This window comes from Acomys russatus, chromosome 7, assembly GCF_903995435.1.
Source record: "Acomys russatus chromosome 7, mAcoRus1.1, whole genome shotgun sequence".
Taxonomy (NCBI): domain Eukaryota; kingdom Metazoa; phylum Chordata; class Mammalia; order Rodentia; family Muridae; genus Acomys; species Acomys russatus.
In genome coordinates, this window is record NC_067143.1 from 49,697,687 (window position 1) to 49,722,330 (window position 24,644).

General features: G+C 43.3%; 1 protein-coding gene across 1 annotated transcript; it reads left to right on the plus strand.

Moving 5' to 3' along the window:
• The first annotated feature begins 2,694 nt into the window (after window positions 1–2,694).
• Window positions 2,695–24,202, plus strand: Clns1a (chloride nucleotide-sensitive channel 1A). The gene is made up of 7 exons (XM_051148969.1): window positions 2,695–2,916; window positions 9,311–9,447; window positions 14,947–15,048; window positions 15,782–15,889; window positions 17,821–17,994; window positions 21,315–21,404; window positions 24,020–24,202. The coding sequence occupies exons 1-6, from the start codon at window positions 2,777–2,779 to the stop codon at window positions 21,380–21,382; spliced, it is 729 nt and encodes a 242-aa protein (XP_051004926.1). The 5' UTR covers window positions 2,695–2,776; the 3' UTR covers window positions 21,383–21,404; window positions 24,020–24,202.
• The last annotated feature ends 442 nt before the right edge of the window (window positions 24,203–24,644 follow it).

Sequence of the window (24,644 nt, forward strand, 5' to 3'; positions counted from 1 at the left end):
AAGAATCGAACAGGCTCTATGGCAACAGCTCAACTCCATCATCAGAAAATGTTTCAGAAAGCTGAGAAAACAGGAGAACCCCACCCACACTGCTGTCGTTTTCTGGTTTTTCTATTGAGTGTCTATTTTTTCTGCTCTTTAACATTCTTTTTGCTAGTGGGGCACCTGTAATTATACTATGATCTCTCCAAACAAAACAGATTTTATTACAAACAAAACAGATTTTATTCTCCTACAGGGGCTAAAACAAAAGACTGTTGTAATAATAGTAATTCTGATCTATTAAGAATGGGTTTATAAGCTTAGCTCTTACTATTACCGAAAGGCAGTAACCTTTATAACCCGCTTATCTGTATAGGCCGCTGTCAGTTGTTTCCAGGTGATAGTTCACATTAAATGCTGATGTCGCAATAGCAATAATTAGCCAGGCGTGCTGCACAGGCCTTTAATCCCAGCACTTGGGTGGCGGAGGCAGGTGGACCTCTGTGAGTTCGAGGCCAGCCTGGTCTACAAAGAAAGTCCAGGACAGCCAAGGCTACACAGAGAAACCCTGTCTCAAAAAAAACAAAACAAAACAACAACAACAACAAAAGGCTTTGCTATTGGGCTGTTTCTATGGAAGAATGACTCTGAAGACTAAGATAAGTTAAGAGAAATTATTATACTGGTTTCAGCCAGTCCTCTCTTGTCATACATGGGGGACTCCATTTCGGAGCAAAGCACTGGTTGTTTCACCAAATAAATGTCTTAGGGGAAGTCTCAGATTAATCATTTCTCAAATTAGATTCATAGGCTACTTTTTTTTTTTCTTTTTTCAGTACTGGGGATTCAACCCTGGACCTCATACATGCTAGTCCAGTGCTCTGCCTGGACTCTATCTGCTACCCTAGTAACGTACTTTGAAAACCTCTTTCTGAATTTCCCAACTTAGACACTACACCTATCAACTTTGTCTTTGCTTGTCTGTTTTTTGTTTTTCCGCGACAGGGTTTCTCCGTGTAATATCCCTGCCTGTCCTAGACTCACTTTGTAGACCTGCCTGTGCCTCCCAAATGCTGGGATTAAAGGCGTGTACTACCACACCAGGCTCCACCTTTAAACTGGAAGTTCAGAAATGAGATTTAATGTGTCTTCTTTGTGTTTTCCTTGTCTACACCTTCACATCATGCAGGCAGTTCACCTCTCTGTAACTTGAGTTCTAGGAGATCCAATGCCCTATTCTATGGGCACCTGCACTCAAAGGGACACAGATTTAACAAATAAAAATAAATCTTAGGAAAAAAAAAAAAAAAACCCAGGCATGGTGGCGTAGGCCTTTAATTCCAGCATTTAGGAGGCAGAGGCAGGTGGATCTCTATGAGTTCAAGACCAGGCTGGTCTACAGAGTGAGTTCCAGGACAGCCTGAGCTATACAGAGAAACCCTGTCTTGAAAAACCAAAACCAACACCAACATAACAACACAACAGCAGGACGTGGTGGTGCACGCCTTTAATCCCAGCACTCGGGAGGCAGAGGCAGGCGGATCGGTGTGAGTTCGAGGACAGCCTGGTCTACAAAGTGAGTCCAGAACAGCCAAGGTTACACAGAGAAACCCTGACTCGAAAAACAAAAACAAAAACAAAAAAAAGGGGGGGGGTCAATAATAGAAAACTTATTCATATTATTTAACATAAAGAAAAAAAATGGGGCTGGAGAGATGGCTCAGAAGTTAAGAGTACTGACTGACTGCGCCTCCAGAGGTCCTGGGTTCAATTCCCAGCAACCACATGGTGGCTCACAACCATCTATAATGGGATCTGATGCCCGCTTCTCACATGTAGGTGTACGTGCAGACAGAGCACTGTATACATAATCAAGAAAGAAATCTTTTTTTTTTTAATTATTAAAAAAAAAGAAGGAAAAATGAATTGTGCAGTGTGGTGATGCATGCCTGTAATAGTTCTAGTACCCCAGAGTAAGGCGTAGGTCGATTATGTACTGGAGGCCAGCCTGGGCTGCATAGGGAAGCCCTGTCTCAAAAACAACGAACAAAAAGAACCCACGAAGAAATAAAAGGTAAAAGTGCTTACGCTGTGTGGCAGGTAGCCCTCGGTTACTGGTTTCTGTTTGCTAAACCTGTACGTTCTCACTGCTCCCACTCTTTGGAGCCTAGCGAGCAGGTGAGGCAAGAGTTTCCGATCAATGGCTGGCTACCTTTCCCATGGACTCTGTCCTTTGACTGAATTGGCGCGCTGTCGATCAATTAAAGTACCCTCTTTGTGCTCCCATGGGCTGACGCTTGGGGATGGGGCGCTCGAACTGTCTGACAGTGAATGGCTGTGTAAAGCCAAGGATGACAGGCCCGATGAGGCAGGAGCAGGGGAGAATCGTGCACCCAACCCGGAGACTTCTGCCCTCCAGGTGAGTGCGGTTTCTATTTCTGTGCATCTTCTTCCTGGTGCCTAGGCGCCGTTCCCGCTTTTTGTCGGGAGAGGCACCGTATTCTTCATATATTCTCTTTCAGGGTTGTGACGACCTTGAAGTAGAACCATAGAGAAAACATTCAGTTATTCTAAGCCTCCTCAGAGGAGCGGGAGAAGGGAAACAGTACCACGTGACAAAAGCCAGCCGGCTCACTCCGGTCCTCTGTTGGCCTAGAGCGTCCCATCTCTATGGTCCACAGTACGGCATGTCTAGCGCGCAGGAAATTGTTCTTCCGGGATATGGTACTGCTTCCGGGGTAGCTCGTTGAGAGCCGGGATTGCGGTGCTCGGCTTTCTCTAGTCGTGTAGAACTATGCTTTCACCAGCAATGAGCTTCCTCAAAAGCTTCCCGCCTCCTGGGTCGACAGACGGGCTCCGTCTGCAGCAGCCGGACACCGAGGCTGTGCTGAACGGGAAGGGGCTTGGCACCGGCACCCTTTACATTGCGGAGAGGTAGGGTTCTCTGGCTCCGGGGCAGGCCTCCCTCGGGGGCGTCTTTCTCCCTAAGGCGCGACCTCGGGATGCTGCGGTGGGGGGACGGGGTCGCCGGCCGACGTTGTTAGTATGGGGCCTGAGTGGGGGCCCCTTCTACCGAGCTCAGCTTGATCTGTTCTCTAGATGATGTTTCTCCTTAACGATTTGTGCTGGAGGCCTGGCGCAGGGTCACGTTTAGTTCTGTGTTTGCAGAGCTTCGGTGAGTTTTGAATGTGCCTGGCTTTCTGAATGATCTTGTGAGCTAGATGGTTTCCCTGCGTGGACTATGGAGTTAAGAGGCGATTGTGAAGGGTTTAGGAGGTTTGGTTAATGAGCTTGGATTTTCTGTTTTAGGTGTGGGTGGGGAAAAGGAGCATCTTTGGGCCCACACAGGGCGGGGTCTTTTTTATTCCCTCTCTCCCTCTTTTCCTCCTTCCCTCCCTCCCTCCCCTGGACTCACTTTGTAGACCAGGCTGGCCTCGAACTCACAGCGATCCGCCTGCCTCTGCCTCCCGAGTGCTGAGATTAAAGGCATATAACACCACGCCCAGGGCAGGGCGGGGTCTTAACCAGTGGAACCCAACTCCTGAATGTGTGGGTCCTGGAAAGAATTCTTTTATTCGACTACCTGCAGCACTTTGTACTTAACAAAATAGGCAACACACACACACACACACACACACACACACACACACACACACACACACACACACCTTCCTGTCTTTAAGAGGAAATTCGACTGACTGCAGCACTTTATACTTAACAAAATAGGCAACACACACACACACACACACACACACACACACACACCTACCTTCCTGTCCTTAAGAGGAAATCTATCTTCTTTTAAGAGCTCATGTTAGGACATTGGGCCTGGCTAGAAAATCCAAGTTGGCTCCATTATTTCGCTGTCACTTGATTAGTTACTTTAATTACACTCAAGAGTCCCTTCTGCTATTCACTACGATGGCACTGGGAACAAATTTCTTAGGGACGAAGATTGTGTCTACTACAGAATCCGGGGTGTAAAAGTAGGACAAAGCCTGGATGGTTAGACACTGACCGGAAGTACATACTTGAGGGAAAGCAAGTTTGGGCTGAAGTGGGCGATGAGTTTGGTTGGTATGTGTGCAGAGTAGTTGGGCTTCTGAGTTTGTATCTTAGGAGGGAGATTTGGAAATGAGTAGGTGTTAACACACTCATGGGAGTAGACTAGGTAAACCAGAAGAGAGGGCCAAGGAGAAGGCCTTGGAGATACACTTGCATTAAGAGGTGAGTCTTGGGGCTGGAGAGATGGCTCAGAGGTTAAGAGCACTGCCTGCTCTTCCAAAAGTCCTGAGTTTAATTCCCAGCAACCACATGGTGGCTCACAACCATCTATAATGAGATCTGATGCCTGCTTTTGGTGTGCAGGGTACATGCAAGCAAAAAACTGTATACTTAATAAATAAATAAATCTTAAAGAGGGGCTGGGCGTAGTGGCTCATGCCTTTAATCCCAGCACTCTGGAGGCAGCAGCACTATGAGTTCGAGGCCAGACTGGTCTATAAAGTGAGTACAGGACAGCCAAGGCTACAAAGAGAAACCCTGTCTCAAAAAAAGACCAAATAAATAAATAAATAAATGGTGAGTCTTTTGAGAAAAGACTGAAGGGAATCAGCTGTCAGAGATTAAACTGGAAAACATCTGTTGAGTATTAGCAGTCAAATCATTGGTGATCTCAGCAACAATTTCTTTTATGCATGGAGTATGGAACACAGACCCATTCCTAACTTTGACAAGATCCTTTTTATTTATCCATGTGTATTAGTCAGGGTTCTCCAAAGTAACAGAACCTAGAGAATGAATTACCCACCCTCCCTCTCTTCCGCCCTCCCTCTCTCTCTCAACTACTCTGCACACACACCAACAAACTCATCACCCCTTTCACCTCAAACTTGCTTTCCCTCATATTTCTGGTTAGTGGCTAAACACCCAGGCTTTGTTCACTGTCAGGATTACTTAAAGGAAGAGTTGTTTGGTTTTGCTTTGTTTAGCACTTTTATACCCCGGACTCAGTAGTAGGCATGACCCACCACCATCTGTCTTTGTTGTGTGTGTGTGTGTGTGTGTGTGTGTGTGTGTGTGTGTGTGAGAGAGAGAGAGAGAGAGAGAGAGAGAGAGAGAGAGAGAGAGAGAGAGAGAGAGAGAAGACTTTCTAGAATGCCTTCAGGCTGTCGTCCAGCACGTCCAGTGATGGCTACTATGAATGGAAAGTCCAAAAATCCAGAAGTTGCTCAGTCCAAGAGGCTGGGTGTCTCAGCGGATCTGTAGTAGACTCTGGGATTCCACCTCAAGTCCTGGATTAAAGGCATGTGTCTTCCTGCCTCAAGATCTGGATTAAAGGGGGATCTTCTTACTTCAAAGTAAGGAGTGGGAAAAATCCCTCACTGGTGTGCCTGCCATTTTTAGATTTCAGTTAATTCCAGTTATAGTCAAGTTGACAACCAACAACAGCCATCACATTATGTAAAATGAGTTTTGGTTGTTGGTTTTACTTAAGAAAAGGTCTCTAGTCCTGACTCACCTGGAACTCAAAGAGATCCTCCTGCCTCTGCCTCCCGAGTGCTGAGAATAAAGGTGCGTGCTGCCACCATACTGGTGGTTTTTCTATAATTCTCTTGTGGGGGAGTCTTGTATATGATTTTGCATTTTGGAAATTTTAAAGCTGAAAAGATACAAGTGTTGTTAATACCTGTATACTTTTATAAAGATTGATTAATTGAAGGCTGGAGAAATGGCTCGGTATTTAAGAGCATTTGTTGTTCTTGAAGAGGACTCCGGCTCACTTTGCACATGTGGCTCATCATGGTTTCTAACTTCAGTCCCAGGACATCTGCCACCCTCTCTGACCTCTGTGGGCACCAGGCACATATAGTGCACATACATGTGGCAAAACTCTCATATACTTCAATCTAATTTATTTGTTTGTTTTTCTGAGACAGGGTTTCTCTGTATCGTCTTGGTTGGTCTGTACTCCCTTTGTAGATCAGGCTGGCCTCGAACTCACAGAAATCTGACTGCCTCACCTCTCTTGAGTGTTGGTTCTAAAGGTGTGTGCCACCACACCCAGTTAATCTAAATTTTTAAGCAAGAATCGTTAATAGTTAACATTTTGCCTTCTTCTTTGAGCTGTTTGAGAGTTGCAGACATCTTTTAACTTCACATGTAAATACCTTAGCATCTTCCTCAGAAGACCAAGGACAACCACATAGTTACCATATGCAGAAAGTATATCTCATTGTATAATCTTATTTTAAATATACCTGCAGGCAGAGCACTGTATACCTAATAAATAATTCTTTTTTTTTTTTTTTAACTTTAAAATTAATTTTCAGGACAGAATCCAGAGAGAAAGGGTCTTGAAGTTGGCTCTAAGGAAATAGCTTCCTGCACGTGTCTTTAGAGATACAGAACTCCTGGGCTCATTTTCAGAGTTTAGGAGCTGTTTTGTTTTCAGACTTATTTTATTCCGTGCGTGAATGTTTTGCCTGCATGTATGTGTGTACCACATGTGTGTCTGGTGTCCGCTGAGGTCAGAAGAAGGCATTGCATGCTCTGGACTTATTGTGAGCTACCATGTAGGCACTGAAAATTGAACCATGGTCCTCTACAAAGAGAAGCAAGTGCCTTGAGCACTATTTTCTCTCCAGACTACAGAGCTTTGTTTTTATAAGAAGGTAAGTGATTATCCAAATAAGAAGGATAAAAGGGCACGAGTAGCTCACGATGGGTAAAATTTGTACTTAAATTAAAAACAGGTACTTTGAGCTTAGAAACATGGTTTTTTTTGTATTTCATCCCCAAATTATTTTTAAATTAATTAAGTCAGCTCAGATTCAAGGTCTCTTTTACCTTCCAGTGCTGTTTTTAACACTTAACCAGAAATAAAAGGCACTGATGGTACTTATTTGTAAGTATCAGAGTTTATTTTTTTTATTTTTTTTTTTTTTTGGTTTTTCGAGACAGGGTTTCTCTGTGTAGCCTTGGCTGTCCTGGACTCGCTTTGTAGACCAGGCTGGCCTTGAACTCACAGCGATCCGCCTGCCTCTGCCTCCCGAGTGCTGGGATTAAAGGCGTGAGCCACCACGCCCGGCAAGTATCAGAGTTTAACAAAACATTGGATTTTGTTATTGTTCGTTTGTTTGGCTGATTTTGGTTTCGGTTTTTCAAGACAGGGTTTCTATGTTAACCTTGGCTGTCCTGGACTCACTTTGTAGGGCAGGCTGGCTTCGAACTCACAGTGATCCATCTTCTCTGCCTCCCAAGTGCTGGGATTAAAGGGGTGCAGCACCATGCCTGGCCAACAAAACGTTTGGTAACTTTGTTTACTGCGCTTGTAGTTCTTGTCCTTACATTAATGACACATGTGGTTTTGGTTTTTATGATTGGTCATAGCTAATTATATATTTTGGTTTTGGAGTCTTTTCCTTCTAGAATATGTGAGGAGAGGTTTTTGTTTTTTGTTTTTTGTTTTTTTTTTAGGAGAGACTTTTTAAAAAGTAGAACTTAAAGTCAAGTAAGTGGCTTCAAGTGTCAAACCCATTTCTTTGCACTTCTCAGAGCCCGTAGGAGCGCTGTGCTGAGACAACGTGCCGTCATCCTTAGGAATGCCACAGAACAATTTTGGCCTTTAAACCAAAGGCCATAATTTGCCAGGCACTGATTCGATTTAGATGCCAACTTTTCCCACTGCCCAATGGAATTAATAATGGTTATGTGGCTCTGAGTACTTGAAATTATTTTGGCCTTGTAAATCTGGGGTTCTCCATTCTGAACTGTGTTCATGTCAGTAGATTTTGGAGCGGAGAAAGGAACATGGTTTGCTTGGGCTATTGGCACCCATGAGCACTAAGAGAAGAACAGTAAGTGGGAAAGGTGTGTGCAGCGCAGTCACTCACATAAAAAATCTTCCTATCGAAGCAGTGGGGATGAAACAATTCTTCAAACTTTTATTACTTTGCTATTTAAACTTTGTCACCTTAACCCTCTTTTTCCCTTCAAATAAGCCTAATGGGTGGAGTTCTTCCCGACAACTGCGTCTTTTCTTGCTTTTAACTTTTAATTATACCATTGAATAGTCATAGTATGGCCAGACAATGATAGCACACACCTTTAATCCCAGCGCCCGAGCGGATCTGTCTCTGCGTTTGAGGCCAGCCAGGGCTGTACAGAGAGACCCTGTCTTTTTTTTTTTTAAGATTTATTTATTGCATATGAGTGCTTTGTCTGCAGAAGAGGGCATCAGATAACACTATAGATGGTTGTGAGCCAACATGTGGTTGCTGGGAATTGAACTCAGGACCTCTGGAAGAGCAGGTGGTGCCCTTAACCACTGAGCCATCTCTCCAGCCCGAGAGACCTTGTCTTAATCATCATCATCATCATCGTGTGTTTAGAGTTGCACACTTACCACCACAGTCTAACATACGCCTTTGCTTTTGGTAATGCTGTTGCTGAGGGTTGTGTTACACACTTGGGTTATACCATTAGACATTGCTTTCCTTAGAGGTGGGGAGTTCCTGAGGCATAGGATTTAGTGTCGTCTTAAACCGACCATGGATGGTTTTAGAATGCTACTCTATCATTGCTCCTGCCTAAAGGAAGATTGTTTTTGTTGTTATTTTAGACAGGGCGTTACTGTGTAGCCTTGACTGACCTGGAACTGCTATGTAGACCAGATGGGCTTTGAACACACAGAGATCTACCTGCCTCTGCCTTCTAAGTGCTAGGATTAAAGGTGTATGTTGGCACCTAAGTTGTGTTTTGTTTCCTTTTTGTTTTGGGGGGTTGGTTTGGTTTGTTTGTCTGTTTGGTTGGTTGGTTTTGAGACCTGGACTGTCTTGTAGCCCAGACCAGCCTGGAATTAGTGAATTCCAGGTTAGCCTCAGATTTCTGGCACTTGTCCTAAATCAGCTCATGTCATAGCTGTGAGCCATGGTCAGCTTGCCAGGGCTCTCTGTACAGAAGTAGGATGAAGCTGGGCATGTGTTACAGCCTTGTAGTCCCAGCACTTGGAATGTGGAGGCAGTAAAGCAAGAAGAGTGTTAAGAATCTGGTGCTCTCCTCTGGCCTCCACCAGTGGCCACAGAGGGCCTGAAAAGAGTTGCCTCGCAAATCTTTTTGAATTTATAGCTAGAGAAAAAGAAACCATAGAAGAGAAAGTTCAGTTCTTGTTACTAAATTTCCTTATTTTAGGAATATTTCTAATATTGTCAATAAGCTTAAATTTCTTGCTGTGCATAAAAATGTTCAGATTGAACCTTTATGAACTTTGAGATATTAAATTACGATTTAATTTTTAAAAATGATTTGCCTAAAACATGTTTTTCAGCCGCCTGTCTTGGTTAGATGGTTCTGGATTAGGATTCTCACTGGAATACCCCACCATTAGTTTACATGCAATTTCCAGGGACCCAAATGCTTATCCTCGAGAACATTTGTATGTTATGGTGAATGCCAGATACGGAGGTATGTATGCTATAACTTAGCTTAGTGCTTCCTTTCATAGCAAAGTATATGTTTAAAGGCAATGTTTGTTTGAGATGAAGTCTTACAGTTGCTCAGGTTGGCCCTGAACTCCTGGCTTTGATTAACAGTCCTCATCTCAGCTACTTTAGGTGTACACCACCTTTCCTATCTAAGCAGCAGTCTTTGATAATAATCAATGTCGATTTGAAGCCATTGACCCATAGTGGATAATAGCATATTAAGCTAAATTAATTATCTAAAGTAATTTGACCATTTGAATTTCTTTTAATGGCCATTGGTTTTGTATGTGCCCGGCTTTTATTTTTATATATTTGTACATAGAAGCCTTCTGTTAATATTGGATGTCTTAACTGCTCTTTCCCTCTCCTTCTAAAAGTACCAATATATTCTGCCTTTCTAGAATTTTAAGACAGAATAGTTTTTATTTATCTAAAAGGATGTGTATTTGGGCAAGGGTTTCCCCTGCATTTATGTCTGTGTGCAATGTGTGTGACTGGTGCCAGCAGAAGTCAGAAAAGGGCGTAAGATCTCCTAGAACTGGAGGTACAGACTGCTTGTATGCGTGTTTGTCTGTGTGAATATATGCCATGTGTGTGGGTGCCTGCAGAAGACAGAAGAGGGCATTAGATTCCTTAGAGATGGAATTACTTCAAGAACTGAACTTCTAGAGCTGTGTTTTAGCTGCTCTTCTATTTCTGTGCCAAAGCACCATGACCAGCAACTAAAGATAAAAAGTGTTTAATTGGACTTAAAGTTGCAGATGGTTAGAGTCTGTGGCATGGCGGCAGAGCAGCTGAGAGTGCACATCCCAACCCACAAGAGAAGGCAGAGAAGTACAGTGGAATGGCAGGGGTGTTGTGAAACCTCAAAGCCTGTCCCCAGAGACACAGTTCTTCCACAAGGCCACGCCTCCTGATCCTTCCCAACAGTTCCTCCAACTGAGGACTGAAGCACACAAGCTTACGGGAGCTGTTCTCACTCACCAACACACGCAGCAGCACTCTTAACCACTGAGTTGGCTCTCGGGCTTTGTAGACCAGGCTGGCCTCAAACTTACAGACCCACCTGCCTGTGCCTCCTGAGTGCTGGGATTACAGGTGTTCTCCAGAATTGTTTTTATTTTGTTACAGTAGTGGTTCTCAATAGGTGGGTGGGGAGAATTTAAAGTGTTTCCGCTCCTTCCTTTCTGTGCTGATGTTGGTCAGTGAACTTTTCCCCGGCGAAGGAGGGGTGCTACTGGGATCTAATAGGTGCCAGATCCCCCACAGTGAAAATGATGCAGTACAAATGTCAGTAGTGTTGCGGCTCAGAAGCCCTGCATTAGAGTTCCCAAGTTTTATTGCTGATGAAAATATGAGGACATTGTTAATTTTAAGACAATAGTAGCTTTTCTCTGAAATCATGTATAACAAACACTCCTATTTCATTTGTTTCTACACCTTCAAATTGAAGTTTTCTCTTGGCTCCAGATATAATCACCTATATTTAGTTTTGAGCACTAGTTACTAATTTTTAGAGCTCTAGCAAGCCATACCTTATTAATATTAACTAATCCAGCTTTCCAAAACCATTCTCACTATAAGATTTCAAATTCTTGCTCTTGGAAAATATTCAAAGATAGATGAAAATATAATGAAATTTGAAACAGGGTAAGGAAATGTTAAAAGTTCTTCAGACCTTTTGGAGTACAAAGTCCTCTCACTTGACAGAAGAAGGTAAAGGGTTTTTGGTTTTGGCTCCCAATTTCAGAGATGCCTCGGTCCTTTGTGGTGGAGAACACACGGCAGGCAGTAGCTGTCCACTTGGCAGAGGACTAGGAATAAGAGTCCAGAGTAGAGCCAGGTGTGGTGGCACACGCCTTTAATCCCAGCACTTGGGAGGCAGAGGCAGGTGGATCGCTGTGAGTTCGAGGCCAGCCTGGTCTACAAAGTGAGTTCAGGACAGCCAAGGCTAACACGGAAAAACCCTGTCTGGGGGGGGGGGGGAGAGTCCAGAGTAGAACCACAACCAGGGGTGGGTAGAGCCTTCAAGGCTGGGCAACGGGTTCAAAACATGTGGCTGTGGGGACATTTTAGACTCCAATCATAACACTAAGTAAATGCAATTACGAGTTTTATTTTTATTTTTTTAAATGATTTTATTTATTTATTTTATGTATATGGTCTATCTGCATGTACACCTGTATACCAGAAGAGGGCATTAGAAGGCATAGATGGTTGTGAGCCACCATGTGGTTGCTGGGAATTGAACTCAGGACCTCTGGAAGAACAGACAGTGCTCTTAACCGCTGAGCCATCTCTCCAGCTCCGCAATTACGAGTTTTATAATTGCTAATCAGCGTACTGTTGCTATGACAAAGACCTTAGATTATCAATTTAATAAGGAGTTTGTTTTGGCTTGAGTCACAGATTTTAGCCCATTCTCATGTAGCCCTATTCCCTTGGACCTGTGCTGGAGCAGCGCATCAGGCAAGAGCACATGCTTGAGACTTTGAGGTAGTAAACAGAAGGCCTGTTCACGTTATGACCGCCAGGAAGCAAAGCGTAGAAGGCCCGGAGGCCCCATCCCCTTTGAGCTTAAGCCTAGATCCTCATCGTCTAAAGATTCCCCCTCCTGCTCCCCCCATGGGCTGGTGACTAGACTTTTAATGTATGGGCCTTTGAGCAACACTCAAGAGCCTAACCATAGCTTTAAACAAGACAATTAGGGGTTGTTTGAAATGCAAAACTTTAAAAATACTCATGTCAATCAATCCCAAATGCTGGTGTGTTGGAGCTGGGGGTTGGCTCCATGATGTAATAATACATGTTTAGCATCTGTGAAGCCCTAATTCAAGCTCCACCACCAAAACCAAAATGCATGGTGTTGTGTAATGTCCCTAAAGAGTGTCCAGCATTGGCGCTGAGCAAAGGTGCTTCTCCAGCAAGTGTGGTGAGGTAGGTATTCAGCAGCACTAGGTACAAGGATCAAGCACCCACAGGAAGTGAGCTGTGCCTTACTTGCCAGGCAAGTCATTTTCTCATGAGTCTCCGTTTCACTAAAAAACACAATCTCTAGAGGATTATGCTGGTCTCACTTTCCACATGGCCTCATCTCCTAAAGGGTCTCCTAATTCCTGGTAGCAGCACAGGCTGATGACTAACCTTCACTGTGTGGTGAGCCTCCTTCTGTCAGGAGCCGGATGCTTTTGGCTTCTGTTCATGCTGAGGCTTCAACCTGGGGCCTCACGTATACTAGCTAAGGGCTTTACTGACAATACCAACAGTTTCCTGCATTTCTTTCTATTCATGGCCTTAAAGTAGGTTCCTAAGACTGTAAGTAAATTTAAATAGTGGGGCTGGAGAGATGGCTCAGTGGTTAAGAGCACTGCCTGCTCTTCCAAAGGACCCAGGTTCAATTCCCACCACCCACATGGCAGCTCACAACTGTCTGTAACTCCAAGATCTGACATTCCCACACGAACAGACATAAATAAAATTAAATAAAATATTAAAAATAAAACAAAACAAAAAGAGAATTTAAATAGTGAATATTTCTACAGTATAGACGCTGGGTGGGTTCAGTTCTTACCTGTATAAGTACAAAGACCTGGATTTGCATTCCCAGCACCCGTGTAGAAACTGCCTTTTACCCCAGCTCTGCAGGATCAGAGACAGGCAGATCCCAGGGTCTGATGACCAGCTAATCTCACAAAACTATGAGCTCTAGCTTCAGTGAGAGACCCTGTCTCAAAAAAAACAAAACACAAAACAAAATAAACAAAACAAAACAAAAAAAGCCAGGCATGGTGGCGCACAGCTTTAATCCCAGTACTCAGGAGGCGGACCTCTGTGAGTTCAAGGCCAGCCTGGTCTACAAAGTAACTCCAGGACCGCCAAGGCTACACAGAGAAACCCTGATGTTCACGTTCCCTCCCTCTCTTCCTTTTCTGCACTCTGCTTCCTGGCTGCCATGAAGGAAGCAGCTCTGCCTCATCTCATGCCCTCCACCGGGACTGCAGTGGGGCAAACATCACTTCTTCTCCTTTCTGTGGAATGCTCAGTATGTTGTCACAGTGATGAAAAACTGACACTCCTGCAAGTAGATTTACTGCATTAACAAGTGTTAATGTTTTTCTTCATCTGCATGGATGATTTAAGTTTTCCTTTAATGCTAACTTTAAATATAAAAGTTTATTTTTTTCTTCTTTGCCATGGCTAGGGATTGGAACTCAGGGCTTTGAACATTGCTAGGCATGCAGTCTACCACTGAGTTGTATCCCCAGCCGTGTGTGTGTGTGTGTGTGTGTGTGTGTGTGTGTGTGTGTGTGTGTGTAATTTTGAGATGGTCTAGCTATATTGCCTCAGTTGGCATCTAACTTTGACTCTTCCTCCATCTCCCTCCTGAGTGGCTGGACTGTGGGTGTGCTCCACCACATCTACACCTGGCTCAATGTGTGTTTGTATTTGTCTGTGGTGTGTGTATGTGCGTGTACATGTGCAGCCCAGACTGACTTTGTGGAGTTGGTTCTTTCCACCTTTAAATGGGCTCTGGGGGTCCAACTCAGCGTCGTCTGCCTGAAGCAGCAAGTGCTTCTACCTGCTGAGCCACCTCATCAGTCCATCATTTGTTTGTTTGTTTTGTTGGTTTTTTGAGACAGGGTCTCTCTGTGTTGCCTTTGCTCCTGGACTCGATTTGAAGACTAGGCTGGTCTCAAACTCAGCGATCCACCTGCCTCTGCCTCCCAAGTGCTGGGATTAAAGGCGTGCGCCACCACGCCCAGCAATGTAATGGTTTTATGTTTAAATGTTTAATGTAAATGGTATTATATATTCTATGACTAGCTTTTTCATCTAGTTCCTCTTTAAAATATATCTGTTGGTACGTATATAGCACTGTTTGTTCATTTTTCCAGTGCAGGGACTTGAACCGAGAACCTCCTGTGCAAAATGACTATTCTGCCACTAAACTGTGATTTCAGCCCCAGGGTGTGTGTGTTATCTGTTGGTCAGTTAGCTTTCATGAAGTTGAGGTGGTCTCATCTGTTAGTGCTGCACTTGCAGGGGTTACAAGTCCTGTGCTGCTGAGTACCTTCCCAACTCTGAAAAACCATCAGAAAAGCTGAATTGCAGCATTCAGATATACCAATAAATTCCTAGCCTTTTACTAAAATGTTTATGTACATATTTGTTTCTTCTCAAGTTCAAGTATTTTAGGTACACACTATCAGGATCTAGTTTCAGTCTCTTTAAAAATTTCAGGTAAATATTTAAAAATGTTTATTCCTTGAGACTGGAGAGATGGACCAGCAGTTCAGGCTCCTGCTGCTCTCTCAGAGGACCAGAGTTAGGGTTCCAGGGACCCACGTTCCGTGACTCATCTGATGGCCTCTTCTGCCTCCTGCTTGCATACTGTACACATAAGCTTATTCAGGCACACGTAAGTAAAGCCTTAAAAAAAGTTTAATGTCTAAAAAGATTGTTTTCATTCCTTTTGTAGAAGAATCAAAAGAAGCTCTCTCTGATGAAGATGAGGAAGACAGTGGTGATGATATTGAACCCATTACTGAGTTTAGATTTGTGCCCAGTGATAAGTCAGCATGTGAGTGTTGTGACACGATCTCTGTGTGTTCCTGTCTCCCATCGATGCACACACACCGCTCACCTTCTCTGTGGTTGCCTCCGTTCTATTGTTTTATCTTCATTTTAATCTCCTTTAAATCATTGAGGAGCAGGTACTTAGTAATGTCACATACTGTAAATATAGTAAGAATACTGTAAACAGCATGGTACCCCATGTATTTTGTGCAAGGAGGATTCTGGTTAGTTTTATTGTTGCTGACTGAATCTCACCTGTTAGAAGCACTTCTACTTCCAAAGTTGAAAGTGCTGAGGCGTTACAAAGTGCCCTGGCATGTGACAGGGGCTTTATCCTAATCAGCAGCGTGACCAACAACTCTGACCTTTTTTTTAATTTCCTTTTCTCTTTCATTTAAAAACAAAACAACAATAGGAACAAACCAGGGTGTCTCTATAGTCTTGGCCATCCTAGAACTTACTATGTAGATCAGGCTGGACTCTAACTCAGAGAAATCCATTTGTTTCTGTCTCCTGAGTGCTGTGATCAAAGACATGAGCCACAACACCTGGCTTGACCTTTTTCCTTAAATTAAACCGCCCGTGAAGAGATCTCATAATGTCCTGAACTCTTAATTTGTGACTTACTCATTGTCTCAGGTACTTTGGAATAGGCTGTGCAGTGGTGGTTATATTTATTCTAAAACTATGTGGTTCACTGGGGAAAAAAATATTAGTTACAATTTAATGTCTTTTAGTGGAGGCGATGTTCAGTGCTATGTGTGAGTGCCAGGCCTTGCATCCAGACCCTGAGGATGACGACTCGGATGACTATGATGGAGAAGAATACGATGTGGAAGCCCATGGTTAGTGACTTGGGTCTTAATACTGGTGTTAGTGTTTCGTTCTAAGCATGCACTTGTACTAAGGGCACAATATTTTAAGTTTTTGTATCTCCATAAAGTAACCAGTGTAAGATTTCTGGGCCCTTGCAGCGGACAAATTGAGAAAGCGAATGTATTTCCCAGTCTCAAACAACAGCATTATTAGGGGTGGGAATGGACAACAGAAACAGGAAAGAAAGCGACAGCTAGGAGGTGGGTAGTCAGGAGCTTGCTTTAGGCTGAGTTGGCTGTTCCCATTCCCTACCCATTGAGAGTCTGTTCATCTGCATCTCTTTAAAATTGTTTTTTAAATTTGTTTATGTGTATGAGTGTTGTGCTTGGATTTGTATGTGTGTACCACATCTGTGCCTAGTGCTCTCAGAGGCCAGAAAAGGGTATTGGAACCCCCAGAACTAGAATTACAGTTGTGAACTGCCAGCGGGTGCTGGGAACCAAGCTGCACTCCTCTGTAAGAACAGCAAATGTGCCGGCCATGGTGGTGCACACTCTTTAATCTCAGCACTCAGAATACAGAGGCAGGTAGATTGCTCTGAGTTCAAGGTCAGTCTGGTCTACAAAGGGAGTCCAGGACAGCCAAGGCTACACAGAGAAACCCTGTCACGAAGAACAAAAACAAAATAAACAAGCAAGCAAAAAGAACAGCAAATGTTTTTAAGCCACTGGATCATCTCTCTAGAGTCCTGTTGATACACTTTATTCAACACATTTTTTAAAAATAGCATACAGCTGGGCGGCAGTGGTGCACACCTTTAATCCCAGCAGGATTAAATCCCAGGAGGCAGAAGCAGGTGGATCTCTGTGAGTTCGAGGCTAGCCTGGTCTACAAAGTGAGTCCAGGACAGCTAAGGCTACACAGAGAAACCCTGGGTTGAAAAACAAAACAAAACAAAAAAACCCAAAAATAAAAATAGTGTACAGCCAGTGCAATTTACTTTATCCCCAGAACCACACTTCATTTATTTATGAATATTTCTTCTTGCCATTCCAGACCAGAATACATTGACTTGCCTGATAGACTATAGTCTAAGGCACAAACTGTTCTTTTTTTCATTTCCTCTCGGGACCAGTCTGGGTATGTAAAGGCCTTTCCTACATAGGAATCCAGTTCCTGGCCTGAGAATACCCATTTCCGGGATTATTCTTCACACACATGAATATGTACTCCTTAGAGTTTTTGTTTGTTTGTTTGTTTGTTTTAGACAGGGTTTCTCTGTGTTGTATTGGCTGTCCTGAACTCGCTTTGTAGACTAGGCTGGCCTTGAACTCAGTGATCTGCCTGCCTCTGCCTCCCGAGTGCTGGGATTAAAGACATGTGCCACCACACCTAACATTCTTACAGATTTTTTAAGTGGTTTTATTTTGTCCTTTTTACATTTTTTAGATGTTATGTTTTGTTGGAACAGAGTTTCTCTGTGTAGCCCTGGCTGTCCTGGAACTTGCTCTGTAGACCAGGCTGGCCTTGAACCCAGAGATTTGCCTGCCTCCGCTTCCTGAGTGCTGGGACTAAAGGTAGGCACCACCACTGCCCAACTTGATTTTTCTGATTTTTAAAACAGAACATAAGTTAATTCAAAATCTGTTCAGTATCAAATGAATTTGTGTTCCTTTGTAAGGGACTCGTTGATTTTAGAAACACCCTCTTGTCTTTCTGGTGATTCACAAGTCCATTTTCTGGAAACTACTATTTACTACTTTATTATCTTCTACGTGTTTTCTCATCCTAGAGAACAGGGACTTTTTTTTTTTCTTTTCATTTTTGAATTCTTTTGAATAATGGCCTCATCAATAAATACTGGAAATCTTCCTGGAAGCCTGTACTTCTTCAGCGATACATTATTTATTATCCATCTTTTCTCCCACCTGTTGTATAATAAAGCTTTCTGTTTGTTTAGAACAGGGACAGGGGGACATCCCTACATTTTATACCTATGAAGAAGGACTGTCGCATTTAACCGCAGAAGGGCAAGCCACATTGGAGCGATTAGAAGGAATGCTTTCGCAGTCCGTGAGCAGCCAGTATAACATGGCAGGAGTCCGAACAGAAGATTCAGTAAGAGATTATGAAGGTGAGTGCTCTTTCTCCTCAGAGTAAACAAATGGCTATGAGGGAAACCTGAAAGAAATGATATTTCCTCTTGGAAACTGGAAGATAACAAAACTTTGAAGTATAGAAAGCGCATGTAGAATCACAAGAATGAGAGTGGTTTTGTTGCTTTTTGTTTTTTGTTTTGAATGGGAGTGTTTTTGTTGCTGTTTGTTTTGCCTCCTGTTCACCCACACCTCCAAAACCGTGTCAGCTATACAAATGGTATAGGACCAGCAAGATGCTCAGCACATAAAAGTGCTCTCTGGAACCTACGTGGTGAGAGGAGAGAATTGACTATGCCTATTTAGCAACATGGTAGTAGACTGATCGCTAGGGCCTATCACCTACCCATCCACAAGCTCGTGGTCCAGTTAATAGTACCAGGCATTAGTTCCATCTTGTTTGACATCCGGTCAGAAAGAATGGTTCCTCCTTTAACATTATTGCACCAGGGGCCTTTCTTGCCAGGCCAGTACTTACTGTAGCAAGACTGCTAATTACTTTTCTCCTCTGGTAATGTGGATAGCACTGTCCAGAATTATGAAAGCGAACCAGAGAGACGAAGCTACTAGGTTGGTGTCAGCTTGATTTTCCCCCATGTTCCGTCACTCAGGGATGTAGTATGCAGCAGCAGGCTCTTTTTTCTATCTTCATTATTTTTTTATTTAATGGCAGGAGAGGGAGGAGGAGGATGTGCACATGGGATAGTGGTACATGTGTGGCTATCAAAGGGCAACTTGGAGTTAGTGCTTGCTTTCCACATTGTTGAGGCAGGGTCTCTTTCTGCTTCTATTTTGCATACTCTGGGCTAGCTGGTCTTTAAGCTTGGGAGGTGATTCCCCCATCTTTGCCTCCCATGTCCATCTCACTATGGGAATGCTAGAGCTACCACATTCAGTGCTACATAGCTAGGACCCAGGTCCATGACAGGAGCCGGCCGAGGTTATCGTGCTTGCAGAGCCAGCACTTTGGCCTGCTGATTCATTTCTCCAGCCTCCGTTACACAGTTTCAGTTCTGAAAGGATGACGTCGTTTGCCTCTTGTCAGCAGTACTGTACCCTCTAACCTTAAGCTGATGTGCCACACCTGGATTTAAAACGTATTTATATATATTTACTGTCTTGTTATGTTTTGAGACAGGGTTTCTCGATGTAGCTTTCGCTATCTGGAACACATACACTCTCACACACACTCTCTCTCTCTCTCTCTCTCTCTCTCTCTCTCTCTCTCTCTCTCTCTCTCTCTCTCCCTCTCCCTCTCCCTCTCCCTCTCCCTCTCCCTCTCTCGCTCTCTTGCTCTCTCTCTCTCTCGCTCTCTCGTGTCTCTACCAACCAGGCTGGTCTTGAACTCAGATCCACCTGCCTCTGCCTCTCTAGTGCTGGGACCAAAGGTGTGCACCACCATCTCCAGCATATTCACTCATTTAATTCTTCTAAACACTTTGTTGGATAAGTTTTTGGTCTCCATTTTACACATCAGACAGCTGAAGTGCAGAAAGACTTCATTGCTTGAGGACAAACAGCTGATAAGTGGCAAGAGTATTAAATAAGCCATTATACAGCAAAAATAATATGCCTGCCACTGTCATATGTGTTTAGTATATATTAATATTTTATGTTCTGGTAACATCTTGATACTTGTTATTTTTAATGGCTACAGGATATTCTTGAAGTGGCTTTAGTTTTTTTTGTGTTGATGCACTTTCGTTTTTCTCATAAGCCTGTGATTGGTATCTCCATGCATACGATATATTGGCCTGGGTTCTTGGAGTATTGGTGGGATATTGGTGGGGGCAACAATTGTATCTTACTATATTGCCCATGCTAGTCTCAGACTAGTAAGCTCATGTGATTGTCCCATCCAAGCATGTAATATTCACATGTCTGCGTGTTCGATGCCAGGGGGCTTTAGGCAAATAGAGTGAGAAAGTAAAGAAAGCAGCTGTAAATGTTTCTGTCTTCCCACACTTTTTTTTTAATGTGTATCTGTGCTCCACTTTTGTGGCTGATGCCCTTAGAAGCCAGAAGAGGGTGTCAGATCCTTGGAACTAAAATTACAGAAAGTTGTGATCTGCCACGTGGGTGCTGGGAATTAAACCCTGGGTCCTCTGAAAAAGTAGCCAGTGTTCTTAACTGCTGAACCAGCTCTTCAGCTGCCATTCCACACCTTTTTCATGAGATGATGATAATGAGATAAAATTCTGCTGCTGGTTTGTTGTTGTTTTTTTTTCCTATGCTGTGCCTTATATTTGTCTAACAGTACATACTTTACATAGTTCTGTGAAGAATGAACAGTTGATAAATTTGAAAATTCCTACCAGCCAGACATGGTGGCATATATTTGTCACTCTAGCCCTTGAGAGGTGAGCCTGAACTACAAGGGAATCTGAGCCAGCCTAGGCTACTTAGCAAAACATGCCAATTTTTTTTTTTTTTTTTTTTTAAAGAAAAAAAGGAAGGAAAGATAATAAATTGACTCCCACCTAGGATTTGTGGGCTCTTTGCGTGTGTGTGTGTGTGTGTGTGTGTGTGTGTGTGTGTGTGTGTGTGTGTGTGTGTTTGATGTTGTGACTTTACAAAGTAAATGTTAGGTGTTATGCACTGATTTTAACTAGACTTAAATCCACAGCTATCATTTTCCTTTCAGTCTCTTTTCAGGTATTTAGTTTTCAAAATAGAAAGAGTAGAATTGGAGCTGCGAGATAGCCTGGCATGGTGGTACATCCCTGTAATCCTATCACATGGGGGACAGAGGTCAGGAACTGAGAACAGACTGGACTACATTAGACCCTGTTTCAAAAACAAGACAAAATGCCCAAAGCTTCAAATCCAGGCTTTATTTTTATTTTATTTTTTTGTTTTTGGTTTGTTTGTTTGTTTTTTTTTTTTTTTTTCTCAAAGATTTATTTATTTATTATTATGTATACAGTGCTCTCCCTGCATGTACACCTGTAAGCCAGAAGAGGGCATTAGATCACATTATAGATGGTTGTGAGCCACCATGTGGTTGCTGGGAACTGAACTCAGGACCTCTGGAAGAACAGTCAGTGCTCTTAACCTCTGAGCCATTGCTCCAGCCCTTATTTTATTTTTTAAGATTGGGTTTCACTTGTAGCTTGGAACTTAACTGCATAAACTAGGCTGGCCTCAAACTCAGAGAGCTCTGCCTGGCTGCCTCCCAGGTGCTGGGGCTAAAGGCAGGCACCACCATGCCCAGTGTTACATGTTAATTCTTGCCAGTGGAGGACACTGGCGTCCCTGTTGAGTGTGCTCCTCTGAAGTGCAATCCCTTTGTGTTCAGATGGCATGGAGGTGGACACCACACCAACTGTTGCTGGGCAGTTTGAGGATGCAGATGTTGATCACTGAAGATGATTTATGCTGCTGTACAGTGAGTAGTTTATTCTGTCTTTTGTCACAGAACGTGAAAATACTGCGAAATGATTGATTTTTAAAAAGTAATAATTCAAGGGAATTCTATAAAGTTAGCAGTTTGAAAAACTGTTACCCATCTCTGATTACTGTAAATTACATGATTTTTGCCCTAAGAAATCAAAGTTTGTAAACATTGTATTTGTTTATAAATGTTGTGTTTGTAAACCCAGTGGTTTAACATCTGCTGGTCACTACACTGAGAAGGGAGACAGAGACAACAAAGAATAAGCGAACTTAGCAATTAGTGGCAGCCGTCTGTTGAAAAACAGATCTCCCTGTTGGCATGACTTGGTCTGCTCTTGAGTCACGTTTCTCATTGTGTTAGTCGAGCTCTGTTTATAGTTTGCTTCACCTTACTGCTTTTCAGTTTAATAAAGTAACTCAGGCTGAGCTTAAGACAGTCCCCTTTTCTGGGAGCATTAGGGGACAGATGTCCTGTATACCTTAATGGTCACGGATGATTTGTCCAGACGATGTACAATCACCCAACAGCCATTGTTTCCCTAAGTTTTTTCCTGTCTGCCCTTCATGGCTGGCATACTGGTTCTCTGCCAGTTTTGTTTCCTGGCACGTTCTGGTGAGCTTTGCCTTAAGTGTGTCCCTGAGTATTTGCTACTCTGAACCCTGAGAAATGTACTTCCCTTTCCCAGTGTGAGTGTTAGGCTGAACTTTGTTAGGTATCCAAGGTCCAGGACTAGCAGCTACAGAGTCCTTTCTTTGTAAACTGTTGTCTATCTGCCTGCCTGCCTGCCTTCCTTCCTTCCTTCCTTCCTTCCTTCTGAATACTTACTGTCTCCCAACCCTTTAACCACAGCTCTCCAGGCCCTTTCATTTTATTAAAGCACATATTGTAGCAGAGCAAGACAGAAACATATAATAGTTTGACTTGTCTCTGTGACCACCAATCTACGTATGTGGTGAATACCCTCACTGTTTCCTGCTGTGGCAAATGTTTCAGGAGCTGTGATTGTGACTCAGTGTTAAGAGCTTGCCTAGCACGCTCCAACCCCTCCATCCAGTCTGTCCTCAGCACTGAGAAGGGGGAAAATCTCTTTGTTCCTTGTTTTGTTCTGGTAGAGATTCCATTCAGAACCTTAAGTGATACTGTCTTTTTTTGGTTGGTTAATTGGTTTTCTGTTTTGTTTTTCAAGACAGGGTTTCTCTGTGTAGCTTTGGCTGTCCTGGACTCACTCTGTAGACCAGGCTGGCCTTGAACTCACAGCGATCTGCCTGCCTCTGCCTCCCAAGTGCTGGGATTAAAGGCGTGCGCCACCACACCTGGCTGATCATTGTCTTTTTATCTACTTGGAAATTTGAGCTTTTCACTTGTTCTGTCCTATATTCGAAATGAACCTTTAAAATTCCAGTGTTTAGGCTGCAGAAATGGCTTATTTGTTAGGAGCACTTAAAAACATCTGGCTGTAAGTCCAGTCCAGGAGGATCCGATGTCCTCTTCTGACCTCCACAGGCACTGCATGCACATGGTACACAGACATGCAGGCAAAATACCCATACACATAAAACAAATACAATTTTTAAAAATTCCAGTGTTTCCAAATTATTACAGTTATAAAACTATGAATGATGACATCAGGTCTCTTTTCCTCTAATATAGCTATCAAAAAAGTAACCTCAGGGGCTGGAGCAATGGCTCAGAGGTTAAGAGCACTGTCAGCTCTTCCAGAGGTCCTGAGTTCAATTCCCAGCAACCACATGGTGGCTCACAACCATCTATACTGAAATCTGGTGCCCTCTTCTGGTGTACATGCAGGCAAAACACTGTATATATGATAAATAAATAAATCTTAAAAAAAAAAAAGTAACCTCAGAGAATTCTGTGAGTCTGTGATTTATGAAAGAGATGTATTTCATAAATATTCTCCTTCCTTGTACCCTTGCTTCTACCATGTGTTTCTTGGTTAGTAGCGTCTTCTCCGCTAGCCTCAGTGCCTCACACTGGTGCTCGGTTAGTTTTCAGCTCTCACAGTTCCAGATGTCACTAATGTCATCTTTGTACTTCATGGAGAACCACCTGCTCCCAGTTATGTCACCTTCACTACTTCTCATCCCGTTCTTGGTAGCTGCTTTTGGGAGGGGAGGGGCTGCCAGTCACTGTTAAGAGATTATCATTCAGGCTGGGTGTGTGGGTACATGCCTTTAATCCCAGCACTCAGGAGGCAGAGGCAGCTCAGTCTTAAAAAGCGGGGGGGGGGGGGGGGCGGGGCAGGGGGGCAGATTATCATTCTGTTTGCAGCCATCATGAGAAACTCACTTGGCACATCACTAATGGTTACACAGTGGGATGCTATTGCAGTCCTTTGCGAAGATTATTGCATTCTTTATAATGGTGAAATACCTATAAAAATTGCTACAGATTTTCTAATGAGCTGCTGGTTTGTTTTCTGCTTGTTTCATTCTTTTTGCTTAGTGGCAAACAAATACTGTATTCATAAGTTTTATGCATGTTCATCTGAGTAGTTGACCTGATTTCGAAATAATGTAATAAGCCTGGAATCCTACAGAGCTTCACTAAATAATGACTATTAGTAATAATAACCCTTTGTCTTTCAGATTCTGCTCAGAACTGTAGGCAAGAGCTCCAGAGTGTGGCTGGTGAAAGGCTTTTTCCTTCTCCAAAACTCATTTCTCAAGACAAACTATAATGAAAAAGCAAGCTTTCACCAGCAGAGGAGACTGTGACCTTTATTAACAAAGGTGAATTAACTGAGCAGATATTTGTAGTTTCTTATTTGCCCCCAAACTTCCTGCATCTAGCTATCTTCTGAGTGGGCCTCTAATCTGTCAGCTGGGAGGCCTGTGTGGGGAAATGTACAGGGCTTATACTGTGTGTAGATTGGGTGAAAACAAGAGATGCTGACCCTTAGATGTCTGTGTGGGACTTAAAGGAACTCTCTTATCCCTGAGACAAAAAGTAAAGAGGGAGCATCCGCCAGCATTTCCCACAGAGGCGTGGGTCCTTTACTGGCGCTCAAGTTAATTCAAGCTGACGCTTGGTCACCTCTGGGGAAGATCCCGGCCACACCTTGCCATGACACAGCGCTTCTGTGCTAGCTTCAGCTCCTCCTCATTTCCGGCTGCTGTTACGTTCTCCCAGGTTAGGTCCATGACTGTCTACCCTCTTCTGTTAGCCTTCCATCACAGAATAAATAATCTGTAATGAAATCTACAGAGTACT

Bases quoted from the DNA above. Each gene is read 5' to 3' on its own strand.
- Clns1a (XM_051148969.1), top strand. From the start codon at position 2,777: ATGCTTTCACCAGCAATGAGCTTCCTCAAAAGCTTCCCGCCTCCTGGG. The intron at 9,448-14,946 runs GTATGTATGCTA...TTCCTTTTGTAG, and splicing joins GGTGAATGCCAGATACGGAG to AAGAATCAAAAGAAGCTCTC. The intron at 17,995-21,314 runs GTGAGTGCTCTT...CTTTGTGTTCAG, and splicing joins TTCAGTAAGAGATTATGAAG to ATGGCATGGAGGTGGACACC.